At 39.4% G+C, this 18,833-nt stretch overlaps 1 protein-coding gene across 2 annotated transcripts in view; it reads right to left on the minus strand.

Annotated features, from left to right (window-relative positions):
• The window catches only part of SLC24A2 (solute carrier family 24 member 2), a 169,543-nt gene that overhangs the window by 14,759 nt on the left and 135,951 nt on the right, over positions 1–18,833 (minus strand). For both annotated transcript variants that reach the window (XM_073345486.1, XM_073345485.1), the window contains one exon: positions 5,936–6,070. In XM_073345486.1, coding sequence (XP_073201587.1) covers positions 5,936–6,070 — 135 coding nt within the window. The remainder of the gene's footprint in view (positions 1–5,935; positions 6,071–18,833) is intronic.

The raw sequence follows: 18,833 nt of genomic DNA on the forward strand, positions 1-18,833 counted from the left end.
TGTTTGGCAAAAAAATAAAGGATTTTTTTACCTTTGCCCACTTTTATTACTGTGCTTTTATTTTATATTTAATCTTAATACCTCATATATTTGTCTCATATGTACATTTATTTGTACGAACTCTCTATTCTCTATTACTCTAGGCATTAGATATAGTTTATCATTCATCATATTTTGCTCATTTAGGCTCTAATCCTGAAATTGGGTCTGTGTTGGCACACCTTTGTCCTTGTTCAGAGTCCTGTAGATGATAATGGTTCTATTTGTTGAAGGAAATGTTCACTTATATGGAGTCTCAGTGTAGTTAATGGGACTCTGCACAGCCACCAGGGGTGGATTAGGGTTTTGTGCGCCCCTGGGCCAGAGCAAATGGGGGCCCCTCCACACCCCTTTGGCCTGCAGTCTCCCCTGAATCCCCCCGATGCTTCTGCTGGGGAAATGGGGTCAGGGCGCGGGGGCTTGCCCCAGTCCACCCGCCTGGCACTCCAGCTGCCACGCCCCGACCCCACTCCCCAGCTGGAGTGCCAGACAGGCAGAGCGGGGCAAGCCCCCACTCCCTGACCCTGCTCCCCGGCTGGAGTGCCCAGCGGGTGGAGTGGGTCAGAGTGCAGGGGCACCTATTTTTCTGGGCCCCCCAATTGGCCGGGGCCCCTGGGCACAGGCTCCATTGGCCCAGTGGCTAATCTGCCACTGATGGGCATAACGATTTGCCCCATGTTGGCACCATGGTGGAATTTGAGCCTCATTATTTGTTCTTTTTTCAGAGTGGAAAGGAGGGAGGCAGTTGGGGGCAGGGTCTAGTGGACTGAGCTCTGGACTGGGATTCAAGATACCTGGTTTTATTCCTGGCCCTGCCTCTAGTTTGGTGAGTGACTCTGAGGTAGTCACTTCACCTCTCTGTCTCTCAATTTCCCCATCTGTAAAATGGGGATAATTATATTTATATCCTTTGTATAGCTCTTTGAGATCTATTGCTGAAAAGTACTGTACAAATATGAGTTATTATTACTACAACATCTAGCTATTATTATTGTTATTATTAATAAAGGCATTTGAAAAGCCAACCACTAAATCCCCATGGAATAAATCAGTCCCTAGCGTACTGCCAGTTACTTCAATAGCATTACAGTGAGGATGGGTCTAGCTCCATAAGCGGTCGTCTTAAGTAAACAGTTTATTAAGCTAGCAAATGTTTATTAAAATGGATCATTTATTGATTTAATTATGGAGCTGCTTTTCAACTAATATACAGACCACTGTAGTTGTATTTCTAAAAAAAAAAAATCATTATCTGTACACTGGATAAAATTCAGGAAAAAAAAAAACAAAGACAGCGGGGATCCTATTAATTAAAAATTGTATATTTCATGTTAGAGAATTTTGCTAAATTTGGCATTCATTAGACTATAAGGATTTATAGAACTGACTGTAGTTTGCTCTAGTGCTGGTAAACACTATTAATACTTCCCCCTTCAGTTCAGCTAAAATATATTTTAGAAAGGAAGGTAAAGGAGAAAAGGAAAAACACCCAGAAGAAAGGGGAGGACAATTTTCAGAAGTGGGCACCCACAGAGGACATACAAAGCTCTATATGGACTCTCAAATCTGCACTTAGCACACAAGTGCTCATTTTATGTGTCTAAGTGCCAACATGAGCCTCCAAATAGGGAATTTGAATTTCCTATTAAAATTATCATATTTGCAAATTGTGTCCAAAGTGTTTAGTTTGCCTTCAAAATCTATTTGAATGTTGTAGTAGGTTTGCTCAAATCTTTGACTCACACTGTACATGTAAATCTGAATTCTGAAGTGCACTTTGAACCACCATAATCAACCATTATTTTGGGTGGTACGGGTGGTGGTGACAGGCAGGAGTAAGACAGAGAGTTTTAGACACAAACAAGCTAATGAAGCATCTGTGACAAGTTAGGCAGCTGGGCATAGAGAGTTTCTGCAACTGTCTGGTTAATTCTTTCACAGTAATGTTCAATGTAAACAGTTTGTCACATTGATACATCCTGTTACCTCTCCAGTTATTACTACATGTGATTACAAACTGCATACAAGATTAGCCTCTGTTTCCTGCTATTCGTGACAAGCCATTCCTTTCTGTGAATCAAATTCTTCTTTAGTTTCTGCCACCCTTTGACTTTCAGTATACACATTTATACTTCATCCTTTATGTTATGATATAGTATGTCCTACTGGAATCAATTCTTTTTTTGTCAATGGGCCAGAACTTGCGTGTGCACTGCTGATGCAAACCTTCACATGACTTTTACAGTCACTTGAATATTAATGAGATTTTTGATTTTCATTAAACATTTTTGTTAACAACTGGTTATACAACATAAATGTTTGAGGCAAATGAATAAAATGATTACAAGGAGCGCTTCGGGTAGTTTGAGATTTTTATTCCAAACAATGCACACCACTTCCCATGTCTAGGTGTAATTGAGAATAGAATTTGAAATCCTTTGTGAATAACTTTATACATCCTGATTCATATTAATAGTCAATGAGATTGCAAAACAAAGACCAATACAAAACTGAAACCTATATCATACTGTATGCTGTTATGTTATTAAACAACACATTTTAACATAGTTGTTTGAACTCGAAAAGAAAAAACCATGAGAGCACAAACAGATGGGAAAACTGAAAAATTATGCCTTTTGAGAAATCTTTATCAAAGAAAAATTTGACAGTCTTATTTTAGTTTGTGTTCTTTGCACTGAACCGAAGCTTTTCAGTGCATGGGAGGGGAAATGTGGTGGGAGGAAGAATTCAGAACACTGATTTAGACTCTTATACATTTGTGCATCCCCTCTCTTTGAAGTTTTAAATATATTTTTGAACTAAGATGAGGAGATTAAAACACTTACTGAGGCATTAATCCAGCTATTGATTTTTCAGCTTTGACGAGTCTATCAGCTATTACCGTTTCAATATGTAAATACAAGAGAGTGAGGACATGACAAACTATTACAGTCATTTTTATTAATATACAACCTTCAGTGACTGCAAACACAAAGATCGGGATGAAATTAATGGATGGTCTGCATGTGGAAAGACTGCTGGATCTCATCCTAAAGTGATAACCAAAAGATTGTAAATAATATAAATAACTGGGCCAACTCCTAAATCCACCTTATTCAGCTTTTACTTAGTCCTTACTCAGGCTAAACTTCTTTTTAATGAAAGTTTGCCTGAGTAAGGATGAATATAACTGCATTCAAGAGACAGTTATATTTAGGAATCAAACCTGTGTGTGAAAATGTTTAACAAGTAACAACTAAGATTACTGTTCCTGAAAAAGACTAGAGAAAACAATATATTTGAAAATATTTTTTACTTTTTTGTATTTCAATGGGATGACTTGTACTTAACATAGGACATGTGCTTAACTCTCTCCTTAATCAGGGACATAACTGCCAAATGATGATGAAATTTATGCCGTAGGAGTAATTAATCTTTTGATATTGTTTTTTTCTGGTTATTTTTCTTCTTGCCTTAATAAAACATTTGAAACAAACAAGCCAAAATGACATAAAATAAAATAAAATAAAATAAAAGGCAAATGTGGGTTGTAAATTGCCTTGGGGGACTCAGGGGCAGATGTAATAACTGAAACTACTTTTAACTCATTTTTTGAAGCTGTCTAGATTTCACAATGATGGCATTCATGACCATTTTAGATTTAATTTTACTTGTGTTAAAACATCTTAAAAATAAAAAATGTTTTTTAAAAATTGATTTGTGTAGGCCTAATTCCTCTTTCAGTTAGACCTGTACAACTTGCCTGCACTGGTCTCAGAACTGAATTTGGCTTTAAGTATTTAATCTTCCACTGTACTGTGTTGTAGGGCGAGCCCATGCTGTGCAGTGACCCTGTCAGATGTCACAAGCTAAGTAGGGTCAGATAAGCTAAGCAGGGTCAGTACTTGTGTGGAAAATCTAAGTGCTGCAGGCAGTGGTATTAGGAATCCAATAGGTGGCAATCTTCCCTTTGAATCAATACTGCACCAATACCTTAGTACGGTGTTCAGGGGAGAGGGGCCATCACTGGGATGGGATGTAAATCAAATGTTCTGATCACTTGTGGTCAAGAGACATCTAATGGCCTTTTTAGTAAAAGTAAACATGTTAACCCCTGTGTATTGGCTCTGATAATTATATTCTGCCTTCCTAAAACCCTTGAAGTGTCAATTAACTAAGAAGAGCTCTGTGTAGCTTGTAAAGCTTGAAAGCTTGTCTCTCTCACCAACAGAAGTAAGTCCAGTAAAACATATTACCTCATCTACCTTGTCTCTCTATAGTACTCTTCTTCAGTTTGCCATAAACTGCTGTGCCCTGTTAAATCCAGGAGAGTCCTGCATTACGTACCATTCCTTTCAGGGGTGTTGTGGGGCTTAATTAACTACACCCTTGGTATACACTTAAAATTTAGATCAACCTAGATATGTTTCTCAGGTGTGTGAAAAATTCATACCCCTGAACACCATAGTTATGTCGACCTAATCACAGCTAGGTTGAGGCAACAATTCTTCTATCAACCTAGCTACCACCACTAGGTGAGTTGTAAGGAGTTTTAATGTCAATGTAGGTAACAGATGCCACTGTAGCACCTGTAGTGTAGACATGCCCTAAGGATCTGATTGTTCCCCTGACATTCGTGGGCAGACAGTATCATCTTAACATTACAATTCTCTTTTTTGATAGCGAGAGTCAGCTGTTTCCCTAGTATTGTGTCCCACATTCCCCTCTCCTGTGCATGTTTCTTGATAGGGTCCAAGATCTGAGACTGAGAAGTGGGTGGGCTGGGAGGGAAGAAGTAGGAGACTCAGAGACCAAGTCAGGAGGACATGAATCATCAATCTTTTAACTCACAGGGAATTAGCGCAGATAGTAATACTGGCTGAGGCTGCATTCATTTCTGATAGGTTTCAGAGTAGCAGCCATGTTAGTCTGTATCAGCAAAAAGAAAAGGAGTACTTGTGGCACCTTAGAGACTAACAAATTTATTTGAGCATAAGCTTTCGTGGGCTACAGCCCACTTCATCAGATGCATAGAATGGAACATATAGTAAGAAGATATTTATACATACAGAGAACATGAAAAGATGGAAGTACAACCACTCTGAAGACTGAAGCGCCACTAGGGGTGGCTAAAGTATGTTTGTGGTATCAAATCAGAGAACGATGTGGGTCCTCAGGACGTTTGCTCTCAGGAGAAGCCCTGTTAGCACTTTGGCCATGTTGATGAGTTGCCAGAGGAAGCTGTGATGCAACATGGACCTTTGTTTGTAAAGTATTTTGAGCCTAAGTTGAAAGGTGCCTCAGACATGCAAAGTGGCACTATTATATATAATCATTTTATTTGACTAAATCTGAATGTTTAATTCTTAAAGTGAGTATTTATAGAAAGCACAGACTTTACTGCTGTTTCGGAGACACTAGGATACAGGAACTGTTAGTGGTCTGTGCGTTCCTGAAAGGTAGACTTCCTATGGTGTTAAGTAATGCATAGTGGACATCAAGAAATGCAATTATCAAGACCCACAAGAAAGAATTTCTCTCTTTGTGCCATAAAATATTTATGCACATAATGGCAACACATTCACAACGATACCTCCCAGATTACTACTTGGTTTAAGGTTGATGTTTGCTTCAGAATTCTGGTGTTGTATTTTCTCCACAAGTGAAACTGCTGAAAAATCACAAACTCTACTTTTTCATTAATCCACTAGGCTTTGTAAACCGCAAAAAGTTATTTATCACATCTTTGCCTTAAAATAGAGGGATCCTAAACTATATTAAAACTATGCCAAAGGGGGTTAAAAATGTTCAAGAAGACGGAGAAGTTTGAATCTGTTCAATGAAACCATCTCATTGTGCAAAACACATCAACTTATAACAACAGTGCGGTACTCACAGGCTTTCTGACATCTGGCAGGGTAATCCACAATGGAAAAACAATGGGGAAAACAGCAAGATACATGAGCTGTTTGCGTAAGGTGTCAGGCCAGGCCAGGCTGAGAGGCTGCTCTTCATCATCATCTTCTGAATTCTGTCATAAAAATGGAAATGAATAGAAGGTAAATTGGGTGAATAAAGTCAGCGATCTCTTTGGAGAAAGTCATGCGAACTTCACGCCTTGAAGAAAGACTCATTAGCTCCAGCTATATTACAACTATTGGGCTTGAATTGCCAGTGTTGGTGCAGGAAGGTGCAAGCTGCACCAGCCTGTGCCCCAAAGGGTTCTACCTCTGAAGAGGGGCAGATTATGTTTACACTGCCAGGAGTCTACGCGATAGCAGCCAGGGCAGTGGAGCACTAAACTGCAGCTAGAGCGTCACATGAATCCTGCTGGCAAAGGTTGCCTGAGGATGCAATGAACCCGTGGCCCCTCCGTTGCCAATGCTAGCCATTCTTTGGGATTGCACTGACCAGCTTCAGGCATCCTGGCAGAGTGGGGATGTAGCCCAGTGGGCTAGTTTACTTTATTATATTCACTGCTATTGTAGCCCAGTGGGCTAGCTCACCTTCATTATATTTACTGCTTTGCATTATATTCGGCAGTAATGCAAGAAACCTACAGGCCCGTATCCTGTAAGACATTAGCTTCAGCAAGTCAGCATACTTATGTCTGGGACTTTCACCTAGATAAATGGAGCTAAAGCATAAGGTCCATGTATAACTGCGACCTTTAACATATAGGATGCGTTACAGCAGGTCGGCATAGGGGCTTTCCTAACTTTCATTCCCTTTTAAACTTAACAGGTACACCACAACTTAGAACTTGGAAAGAACCAAAATAACTAGTTAGGACAGAAATAACAAATGTGATACCTAACCACAAAAGGGCCATGGTAACAAAGTGATGTATATAATAAATTGAGATCATTGAAATACTAACCTATAGAAAAAAGACACTCCAACATTAGTGAGGTGAGGAAATACAAACAATAAGAAGGGAAAAATCCCCTACTGAATATGCATTGAACATAACGGCGTCAGTGTAACATAGTATAAAAGTGGCATCCCAGACTAGGGGCAGTAGGAGAGAGAGATGTAGTCCTTGGGTAGTTCCAGAAAGATGGCCACTGGTGATGATGAGGAAGGTGATGCTAATGAGGAAGATGATGGCTAACATTGCAGGTTGTTCTACAAGGGATGATGCGAGTATATGGATGTGCAGATGTACGTTCTGTAGTATCTCTATCTTACTGAGTTGGGGTCTTTGTAACTGTGCTAAACGTATTAATAAACTATATTTCCTCTATTAGTTCCTATATTGTGAGTGTTGCAACTGTGCACATCAGGGTTCCCAACTATATAATAATTTAAATTATACTGGGCCTGATCTTGGGGCAAGAACCTGTCAACCCTCAAAGTGATAACTGGAGATTCTTACGTAATCAATATAATTAATACATAATCTAAGATCAGGCTACAGGGATTGTATTCACTTTGTGCCTCTGACACATCTCCAAACAGACTTCCACTACTGTTTCCTCCATCCTGGGTTATACTGGGCAAAACCAGAGTAACCAAGGTCTGAATCAAGACCATCCATAATGTTTTGCCCTCTGACCTTCCAGTAGCACATCAATTTTTTAGCAACTAACCAGCAAAACCTTAGGGAAAAACTTTCACCCACATGATGGATCTTCACTCCAATATTTTAACCTCTCTACACACAAGTGTTTTTTGTTTGTTTTTACACCCTACTGTTAATTGGTTTTCAGCCACTTACTACAGGATAAGCTTGGAGGGATGTCTCCTGTGACATAGGTCCTTTACGGCTAGCCACATCACTTTTCCGGTTTCTCTGCCCGCCTTTCACTCCTCAGCATGTAGGTGACATAAGACCCTTTAGGACTGCCATAGTCTGCTGCTAATGGGCATGACCTAGACTACTTTGACACTTACACCTATTTTCTGGCCTTTTTGCCCACGAGGCCAAATTCATCCCTGGTGTAACTCAAAGAGGCAATGTCAATGGGGTTACACCAGATCTAATTTACACTGCTGTGTAAGCCAACACAAAATTCAGCCTGAATGGTTCTGTCCCACAAAGGGCCTGATCCAACCCCCCCTGAATTCACTGGAAAATCTCCCACTGAGTTCAGTAAGAGAAAGCCCAAAGACAATATAAGTTGGATTTTCCTCAGAGCATGCAGGATGTGCCTACTTTTAAAAGTCATTTTAAAAAGAGATTATAATTGAGATCTCAGACCTTTCTGAAAATTACATACTATTCTTCCAATAAGTTTATACTGTGCTGAGGAACATTATCATCACCTTTCTATGAGTTAAGACCCTGTGTTAACAGTGCTTAGTTAAGGTTTTTAACAGTGCTGCAAGAGGCTGGTTTCAGAATCTACTTGATTTGGTTAGTTTATTGCACAGCTCTGTAATTTTGGGGATTTATTAATAGTTCTGTTTCAAAATCCATTCCTAATTATTGACTAGAAAATCATCCGTTTGATTACTCTACAAGTAACTCAAGGTTGTCGTCTCTATAAATGATCATTTTAAATGTTCCTATCAACACTAAGGGACACAAAACCTGATTCTGACCGAATTTTTTCCAGTTTTATATCTGTATCACTCCATTGACTTCACTAGAGTTTTGCCAGATTTACAAAGATACAATCGAGCCCATATCCACAGTTCCCTCTTGATGTGTTCATAGATGCAGCTGCCTTACCAATTATACACACATGTTAAGAGAAGACCATATCTTGTTAGTCCCTATACTTCTGGAAATTCCCAACTAATCTGAGTGATTAAAAAATGACAGTGAACTGAAGAGTCACAGGTATTTATCATGACAAGATTTTACAAACAGATATGGATACAACTGGTCACATACTCGCCACAGAACGTTAAGCATCTGAAAGGTTTAAGAGATTGGCGCGTCCTTTTATCTTTCTGTACACTGCCAAAGTAGGCAGATGCTCTGCCCTTCATTTCCATAATCTATGGCAGTTTGACCTCTTTAGAAAACATATGCAGGTGCAAGACTACTTCCTTCAAACCAAATCTGTTCTCTCTGTCTCCAGATTCTGGCAGAAGCAACTAGGGGTGCGGGAATCAGATGAGGCTAGATACCTAGCTTTGAAATAATGATTACTGAGGAAAATAGGAGCACAAAAGAAGCAATTGAAAGGTTGCCTAGGTAACTCTTTCTGAGTGGCCGGGTATATTTCAAGCAGCAGACGCAGCAGGAATAAACCTCCATAAACATTAGTTTCAAAAACAGCATTGAATGACTAAGTATTTTCTGAATTATCATATTTAGAGATTAGCTGAGATTAACAATCCTCTTTAATCATTGTAACTCTGAACATATATTGATATGTATATGGACACACACACACATTTGTAGAACATGCAGATGTTAAACACACAATTCATGCATGCAGTACTGTCCATTCTGATCATATGCCTTTTGATTCTGGTCTTTCTTCTTTGTAAATGAGGACTAACTCCACTGGCAATGCAATTACTCATGATTTACCCAAGTATTGATGAGTTCAGAATCAGACCCATTGTTGTCTTACATGGGCATAGAAAATATCACAAACTTTGAAACCTCAGAAGCTCACCACATAATTCTACAGAGGGATGGAAAGGAGGCTAATTATAGTGACAAATGTGGAGCTGGTGACATGAAGAGCGAGTTATCTGAACTAAATCAAAGTCTCTTCAATTCAAAACAAAAGCTTTTACTGTTTGCACACACTGGGAAAACAGTGTCATTTTATTCTCTGGTTTCTCTTCGCCAGGTTTTAGGCACCAGTCTGCAGTTTATGTGGCAAAAAATTTAAAACTCACAGTTATAAAAAAATACAAAGAGCCACAAGGCACTGTGAATGGCTATGGAATTAGGAGCAGGTGGCAGCTTCTGTAATTCTGCATGTGACTCTGGGTTCTAAGCAGAGATTTTGCAGATACTGTAGTAAAGAAAAAGGGAAGCATACACTTCAATTGGTTGCAGGTCTCTTATTCTGGTGAAAATACTTAGCAGAAAGATATTGTACACATCACAAGTAATTATTACCATTCTAGGTCTGAATTCTGCCCTTAGTCATATACATACCAGTTCCACTGGCAATAACGGAAGCTGTGCATACATTATAGTAGGCACAATTTGGTTTTTAAGGTCTAATCTTTCATTTCTAACTTGCAAGAATAAAGGATGCAGAATCAGGGCTTGATTTGCAGAGTTAATGAGCTCCAAGAACTCACATTGAAATCAACAGAAGCTGAAGATGTTCAGCATCTTTGAAAATCTGACTAATGGGGAAAAGCAACACTGAGTTACCCACAAGAGGCTGGAAAAAAACAAACCACCATGCCTCTGAGACAATATGAGTGTTACACTTACAGTCAACTCATCCAGGAGCAAACTAGGGAAATACAACCTAGACGGAGCTACTATAAGTTGGGTGCATAACTGGCTGGAAAACCATTCCAGAGAGTAGTTATCAGTGGTTCACAGTCATGCTGGAAGGACATAACAAGTGGGGTCCCGCAGGGATCAGTTCTGAGTCTAGTTCTGTTCAATATCTTCATCAATGATTAAGATAATGGCATAGAGAGTACACTTATAAAGTTTGCAGATGATACCAAGCTCGGAAGGGTTGCAAGTGCCTTGGAGGATAGGATTAAAACTCAAAATGAGCTGGACAAACTGGAGAAATGGTCTGAAATAAATAGGATGAAATTCAATAAGGACAAATGCCAAGTACTCCACGTAGGAAGGAACAATCAGTTGCACACATACAAAATGGGAAATGATTGCCTGGGAAGGAGAACTGTGGAAAGGGATCTTGGAGTCAGAGTGGATCACAAGCTAAATATGCGTCAACAGTGTAATGCTGTTTAAAAAAAAGGAAACATCATTCTGGGATGTATTAGCAGGAGCGTTCTAAGCAAGACACGAGAAGTCATTCTCCTGCTCTACTCCGGGCTGGTTAGGCCTCAACTGAAGTATCGTGTCCAGTTCTGGGGGCCACATTTCAGGAAGGATGTGGACAAATTGGAGAAAGTCCAGAGAAGAGCAATAAAAATGATTAAAGGTCTAGAAAACATGAGGGAGGATTGAAAAAATTGGTTTTGTTTAGTCTGGAGAAAAGACGACTGGGGAGAGGGACATGATAACAGTTTTCAAGTACATAAAAAGTTGTTACAAGGACAAGGGAGAAAATTTTTTATCTTTAGTCTCTGAGGATAGGGCAAGAAGCAATGGCCCAAATTGCAGCATGGGCAGTTTAGGCTGGACAATAGGAAAAAAATTCCTAACTGTCAGGGTGGTTAAGCACTCAAATAAATTGCCTAGGGAGGTTGTGGAATCTCTGTCATTGTAGATTTTTAAGAGCAATGTAGACGAACACCTGTCAGGGATGATCTAGATAATACTTAGTCCTGCCTTGAGTGCAGGGGCTTGGCTAGATGATCTCCTGAGATCTCTTCCAGTCCTACTATTCTATTATTCAATGATTCTAGGAGTGAAATAACTCAAGCTAGACCAGTCAGAGATGTTGCAATATTTCTGAATTAAACCCATCTGTGGGATAAATTTTTGTGGGGGTATTTTCAAGTGTGAATGGAATTCCGTGTCCTTACTAAAATTCCTGGTTTTTAATAATTAATGATGAAACGTCATTTTGATGATCCTTGGATGCCTGTATGATCAGAAGTCAATGTGCCAGTCTAACAATATTAGGTATATTTCCCTCATGAAACAACAAGAAAGAAACAAAGAAAGTAGGACAAAAAAATTAATTGTCTGGTGAAATCTGGTTGAGAAAAATGTAAGCCAATACCAGTCTAGCACAAAGGGCACTGCCAAGGAAGAATGCTAAAAAGATACATTTGTGAGTGTTGTGAAGTACTTAGATATCTTCATTGCCTGGATTCCTAAACCCAGCCTAATAACAACTGCAGTCACACAGAGGTCAGGTTAAGGTTAGGTTGAAAGTCAGGCCATACGTGTGTAAAGATCTATCTGTCCGTACAAATATACATTTGTGTAAGCAGATGGATGTGCCCACAAATTTTGCAGGTGCATTTTAGAGGCCTCATTTGAAAATGTGGATCAGAATATGCCAAGGAAAATGTAACTATACATGTTATTCATGTTATGAATAGAACTAATTCTTTAGTATTCTAGATAACCACCAGAATATATTAATACTGTTCCTTTCAAACTGACTGCCTCAGTGAACTGTCAGTGAAGAGAATAACTTACCATTATATTCTTTATAGTCTTCCCCATTAAACTTATTATACTGCGACAGGTATTAAATAAGTGGGTTTTTTTATTAAGAAATGTGTGAACTCGCTACAGTTGTTCATAAAACAGTAACTGTACCAAAGATATTACATGAAAAGGTAATTTGCGTGGTTTACTTGCTACACTAATCTTAATTGTCTCACTATTCTCTTGTGCTAGGCTCCCTGCCCTCTCTGCCTGCATGCTATATTCACCTGTTTTCTCTCATCTTATACTTAGTAAGTTTTTTGGAACAGGGACCATCTTTTTTTATGTGTGCATGAACAGTGCCTAATACAATGGGCCCAGATCCCTGACTAAGCCTCCAGGTCAGTGATCTCCAAACTGTGGGGCATGGAGAAACATTTGGGCGGGGCATGGCAGGGCCCTGCCCCCCCATGGGGACGGGGAGAGAGTGCTGGCCAGCCCCACTCTGCCCCCAGCTCTGCTCTGGCCCCACCCCCAGCTTGGGCCCCTGACCACAGGCCCCAGCTCGTGATGGCAGCTCTGGCTCCACTCCCAGCTGTGGCTCCTGATCACAGTCTTCTGGTGGGGGGGGCCATACAGCTTCCATTATGGGTTAAGAGGGGGTGCGACGGAAAAAGTTGGGGGACCACTGCTATAAGTGCTACCGCATTACATATAAATAAATAAATAAATAAAATGTAATAAGAACTACATTAGACAGATATCCCCTTTACATGTTACATTGTGGGTCAGTAGGGTATTTTTGCAACAAAAAATTCAAGTTTTTATTTTACAAAAATGAAGGTTGAGAAAAGAATTTTGGAATGTGTCTCGTAGTTTAATTTCCACAACAAATTTACTGTCCATACTGTCTTTTGAGATACTCTCTATAAAGGCTGAGTCTGGTTTTTCTACACTTCAGCTCTTGCATGTATCACATTACAATAATGAAAATGACACTCTCCTCTAACTTCAGTAGTTTTATCTTCCCTGTAACTTCTTAGACACCATCTCCTATTAGTTTACTCATAATCAGGCCATTTCTGAGAAAACTATACAGTAATAAGTAATGACTGTGTGACTCAGAGCATTTCAACAATGCCAACAGATGGTGACATTTCATCAGTAACTCTTTTGTTTATAACCAACAGATTATACCGATTCCCATCTGCCAAAATCATCGTGTATTCACTGCTTCTAGCAAACAGCAGAGAAGACTTGTCTGTTTAGAGGTTTATGCTCAAAATATATTACTCAGGAAAAACAGTTGTTCATCGAGGACTGCGTCTGAAACTGCATTTTATTTTGGATGTAAAAAAGTCTGAAAAACAAATAAAATAACCCACCTCAAAATTTATCAGTGTTCCCAAGTGTGAAAGTACTTATTAACTGCTTACAATAAATTGAGTACATCTTATAACAGGTATCTCATATGAGTTAAAAATACTAAGTTTTGAGGCTCATTATATTGCCCCAAATTAGACAAGGACTATATATTTTTCTTTTTGTGCTTTTCTCCTGTATACGGATTCCTGACACAGATAATCAGCACAGAATTAGGATCAGGTTTCCAGTGAAAATGGTAAAGAGGCAGACAGAGACCATTTATGATTCCCTTTGATCATGCTGAAGGATAGATATCATAGCATGTGTAAGAGTGTTCCTATCCATTTTCTGCTTCTTAGTGTTGCAAAAGACTGTCGTGGCTATTTGTTTCTAGACAGTGGACACCAGCCATCAACATGACCTTTCTTTATGAGGGAACTAAGATAAAAATAGAATGACATCTCAAAATGTTGCCTGCCTCAAATTGATATCTTATTGTTCAATGTTAAGATCTACTTTTGTTCTTCAAAAAAGCAAATCTCAGGCTATTTTATGTCCTCACCGAGACAGAGAGGGAAGACAGTTAAGTGGGTTAGAGTGCTAGTCTGGGTCTCAACCATAGACTTTCTGGATGACCTTGGGCAGGTTACTTAGCCTCTGTCTCCCAATTCCTCATCTGTAAAATAGGAGGATAATAATACTTCCCCCTACTTAACAGAGGTGTAGTAAGGCTAAATAAATTAAAGTTTGTGAGGTGCTGAGTTTCTACAGTAACTGTGGCCATATAAATACCTAAGACAGAAAGAAGAGCAACCTTTCTTTGTGGAATCATGTGGCAAAAATTCAAGTTATGCTACCCTGCACCTATTTCTTCTTAGGATACATTCCATTTACATAGGTAACTCACATTAATGGCAAGGGTGTATGTAAATCCTCCATGTACTGTGAAACCACCAAGAGGAGGCTAGATTTTTTGGTTGGATTTTATGCTAAGGAATATGTGGATGATTTTTATGCCATTACTGCAATCTGTACAACTTCCGGGTCTACTGCTGGAATCCTGGGAAACTAGAAAATTCTGAATTTGTACCCATTTATTTCCCTCAAAGTTACACTGCAGCATTCACTGGTGGGTATAGAAAGAGACACATAGAGTGCTGTATTACAAACTATGCTCAGCAGGCCTGCAAATGGAAATAACAGTCATAGTGATCTGGAGATGCAACTGATGACTAAGCCCGTCTTGTAGCCTCTTTCCCACTGTCCTATTTTTCAAAAAAAGGGAAAAAGGTGTACAGCAGAAAAAATGTAGAACAGATCAGTAAATAGGCTTGGGAATACAATGGTTAATCCCATTTTATGGCAGTGCAACGATCTCTAAGTTACATAAAAGTTAAAGTGACATGAGAGATCTGTGCAATTATTTCAGGCTCAATGAAAAGGCAAAGAAGATTTTCAGGCAGCAGAAAATATATGCTTACTGATCAAAAGAATATCAGGCACTTTGGGATATATTATTACCTTTCAACAAAGGCTTTTGTCATCTCTTCCCCTTTCTTTCCCAAACTGAAGCATTTAAAATATTTTGGGAAACACATCTAGTGACTGAGAACACGCCTATACTTAGATTCAAATCACATTAATTTGATGAAAAGGATCACATGTTCCTTGGAAGGGAATAAATGCCGCAGACAAAAGCTTTGTCCTGAAATGCACTAACCATGTGCTGCTCTTTGGTGAAGAAAGTTAAATCCACTTTACCACAGTTGCTCAAGTAAGCTGTTTAGTAATCACACTGAAAACACTGGAGGCTTAGTGATGTGTTCTCATTGCATCCAAGGTGCCTTTTCTTTTCATGAAAAGTTATCTTTGAGATGGTTGGCATATATAAGTTTTCCAATTAGGTTTCCATGGAAACTGGTGAAAGGGTGTGTGTGTGTGTGGGAGGCGGGAGGAGAAGGTGTTAACTTGAAATTGGATGTTATTTTTAGGAAAGCCACAAGTTAGAATGATTACAGCTCAAGCAGCTTAATCAAATACTTGTTAAGGGGGGTGGGGAGGGAGAACTTTCAGAAAGATCATTTCTCTGTATGGTAACCTATAAATTATTTAATGAGATACCATCACTGTCCTTCTACTCCTCTTTGCATTTTGTCAGACATGCTCAGTACTAAGCTAGAAATATACCGTTTTATATAAAAGAACTTTCTCCTTCATGGAAACCTGTTAAAGGTCAAAACGAAAGATACAATAACTAGGACTAAATCCAAAGTAAGATGGAATACATTGCAAGAGGGAAGAAAGCATAGGTTGGCCAGGACAAAAAAAGGAACATTTACAGATTGGATTAGAAAAAAAATTATCCCAGTGTATTTTTTTCCCTCTCAAGAGGCCTGAACCAACACTCACTGAAGTCAATAGGAGTCATTCCTTTTGACCTCAGTGGGACTTGGATTGGACCCAACATTAATATAACTGGCTTGGATTGATGGACAGGGCTACAAGGGAAGGTCTCTCAAGACTCCTGCAAGCAGCGGCAGAATAAGCAGAGATCCGGGCTTATTCCATGGATTGGAGCCCTGGTCTGGTAAGAGGTCCAGCAGAAGTTAGATCCTCTGCTGGAGAAAACTGGGGTCAGGAGGTGAGAATTTGAAGATGGGCCTGGGAAGAAAGGAAGGAGCAAGAGACTGAGAATGGGGAAGAGAGAAAGATGAATGAGGAAGACAAGAGAGAGAAAGACGGTCTGAAGTAGGGTGAAATTCATCTAGCCTTCTACAAGTGGTTCATAGGCCTTGTGCTTGCACTCTTCATAGGAGTGAATTTCAGCCAGAGTGTACAACACTAAAAAAAAAAACAAGAGAGGGAAGGAAGAGAAATTAGACTCAGGAAAAAATGTACTCAAACAAAAGAAAACAAAAAGAAAAGAAAAGGGGGAAAAAACTAGGGAGAAGGAAAAAGGGAAGGGAAAGAAGGAAGAAAAAACAGAGGGGAGTCAGACAGAGTTACCTTTTTAAAATAAAGTGTAATTTCAAAATGTTTTAAAATAAATTAAAAAAAAATTTCTCTGCTCCTCCAGTTTTAGTCTCTGATCACCCTAAGAAGCCCCTCTTCTCTTCTTTGCTGGGAGACCTATGCTCATTGTTTTAATTTAAAAAAAGTATTTGTAAACAAGAAGAAAGAGCTTATCTATAGACACTTCTGGGGCTGGTATATGGAAAATGATAATTCCAGTATTTAGATTGTGGATGCATTTCACTTCAGATAAATGTGCATCAAATACAGAACTTCACAATATTATGTTTCTGATCTAGAGATTTAGATTGAGCTATCACAGTTTGGACTAATGAAGGCTAAAATTTCCAGAAATGGGACCCTGTGTATTCTTGACATGGGAACTGAATAACAGAAATATGATATGGTAGGCACAACACAGAAGACAATTAGTTTCCCTTGCAGATCTTGCCGGTTCAGAATGCAAACAGGCTATGATAATGTTCCATAATCCAGTTTCTGGCAGTAAAATTATATCCTGAGCACACTTGTTCCCCAGCCATCAGTTTTCAGGACAGCGGCTTTCCCCTGAAGGCAAATGTGGGGCTTGATCCTTCAAGGTGGAGAATGCCTCTGACACCCTCAGTTGCTGTACCAGATGACTGGCAGATAGCTAATGTAACACTCATTTTTTAAAATGGCGCCAGAGGCAGTCCTGGTAATTGCAGGCTGGTAAGCATAAAGTACCAGGCAAATTGGTTGAAACTATAGTAAAGAAAAGACCTATCAGACACACAGATTAACACGATTTGTTGGGGAAGAGTCAACACGGCTTGTGTAAAGAGAAATCATGCCTCACCAATCTATTAGAATTCTTTGACAGGGTCAGCAAACATGTGGAAAAGGGTGATCCACTGGATATAGTGTACTAGGACTTTGAAAAGGTACCTCACCAATGGCTCTTAAGCAAAATAAGCTGTCATGGGATAAGAACGCAGGTCGTCTCATGGATCAGTAACTGGTTAAATGACAGGAAACAAAGGGTAGGAATAAATGGTCAGTTTTCAGAATGGAGAGAGGTAAATAGTGGTGTCCGCAAGGGATCTGTACTGGGACCAGTGCTGTTCAGCATATTCATAAATGACCTGGAAAAAGGGGTAAACAGTGAGATGTCAAAGTTTGCAGATGATACAAAATTGCCCAAGATAGTTAAGTCCAAATCAGACTGCAAACTGTTATGAAGGGATGTCACAAAACTGGGTGTTTGGGCAACAAAATAACAGCTGAAATTCAATGTCAATAAATGCATACTGGAAAACATAATCCGAACTACACATGCAAAATGATGGGGTTTATATGAGCTGTTACCACTCAAGAAAGAGATCTTGGAGTCATTGTGGATAGTTCTCTGAAAGTATCTCCACTCAGTATGCAGCAGCAGTCAAAAAAGCTAACAATGTAAGGAACCATTAGGAAAGGGATAGATAATAAGACAAAAAAATCATAATGCCATTATAATAATCCATGGAATGCTTACACCTGGAATACTGCATACAGTTCCAGTCACCGAATTGGAAAAGGGCACAGAGAAGAGCAACAAAAATGATTAGATGGATGGAAAAGCTTCCATATGAGGAGAGATTAAAAAGACTGGGACTGTTCATCTTAAAAAGGAGACGACTAAGGGGGGGATATGATGGAGGTCTATAAAACCACAAATGGTTTGGATAATGTGAATAAGTAAGTGATATTTACCCTTTCACATAGCACAAGAACCAGGGGTCACCCAATGAAATTAATAGGCAGCAGGTTTAAAACAAACATAAGGAAATACTTCACAGAAAGCACAGTCAACTTGTGGAACTCATTGCCATAGGCCAGAGTTGTATTGTGAAGGCCAGAATTATAACTGGATTTAAAAAGGAATTTGATAAATTCCTGGAAGCTAGGTCCATCAATGGCTATTAGCCAATGGGTCAGAGATACAAATGAACGCTCTTGTCCTTAAACCTCTGACTGCCAGATGCTGGGTCTAGATGATAGGGGATGGATCATTCCATAATTGCTCTGTTCTGTTCATTCCCTCTAAAGCACCTGCACACTGTTGGAAGACAGAATACTGGCCTAGATGTACCATTGGTTTGACCCAGTATGGCCATTTTTACATTCTTATCAAGATTCTTTGTGAGGGGCAATTGCCCCTTTTACATAAAATTGCACCTTAATTTTCACCCTGCCCCCACTCTTTTTACTTCCCATA

This window comes from Lepidochelys kempii, chromosome 5, assembly GCF_965140265.1.
Source record: "Lepidochelys kempii isolate rLepKem1 chromosome 5, rLepKem1.hap2, whole genome shotgun sequence".
Classification (NCBI taxonomy): Eukaryota; Metazoa; Chordata; order Testudines; family Cheloniidae; genus Lepidochelys; species Lepidochelys kempii.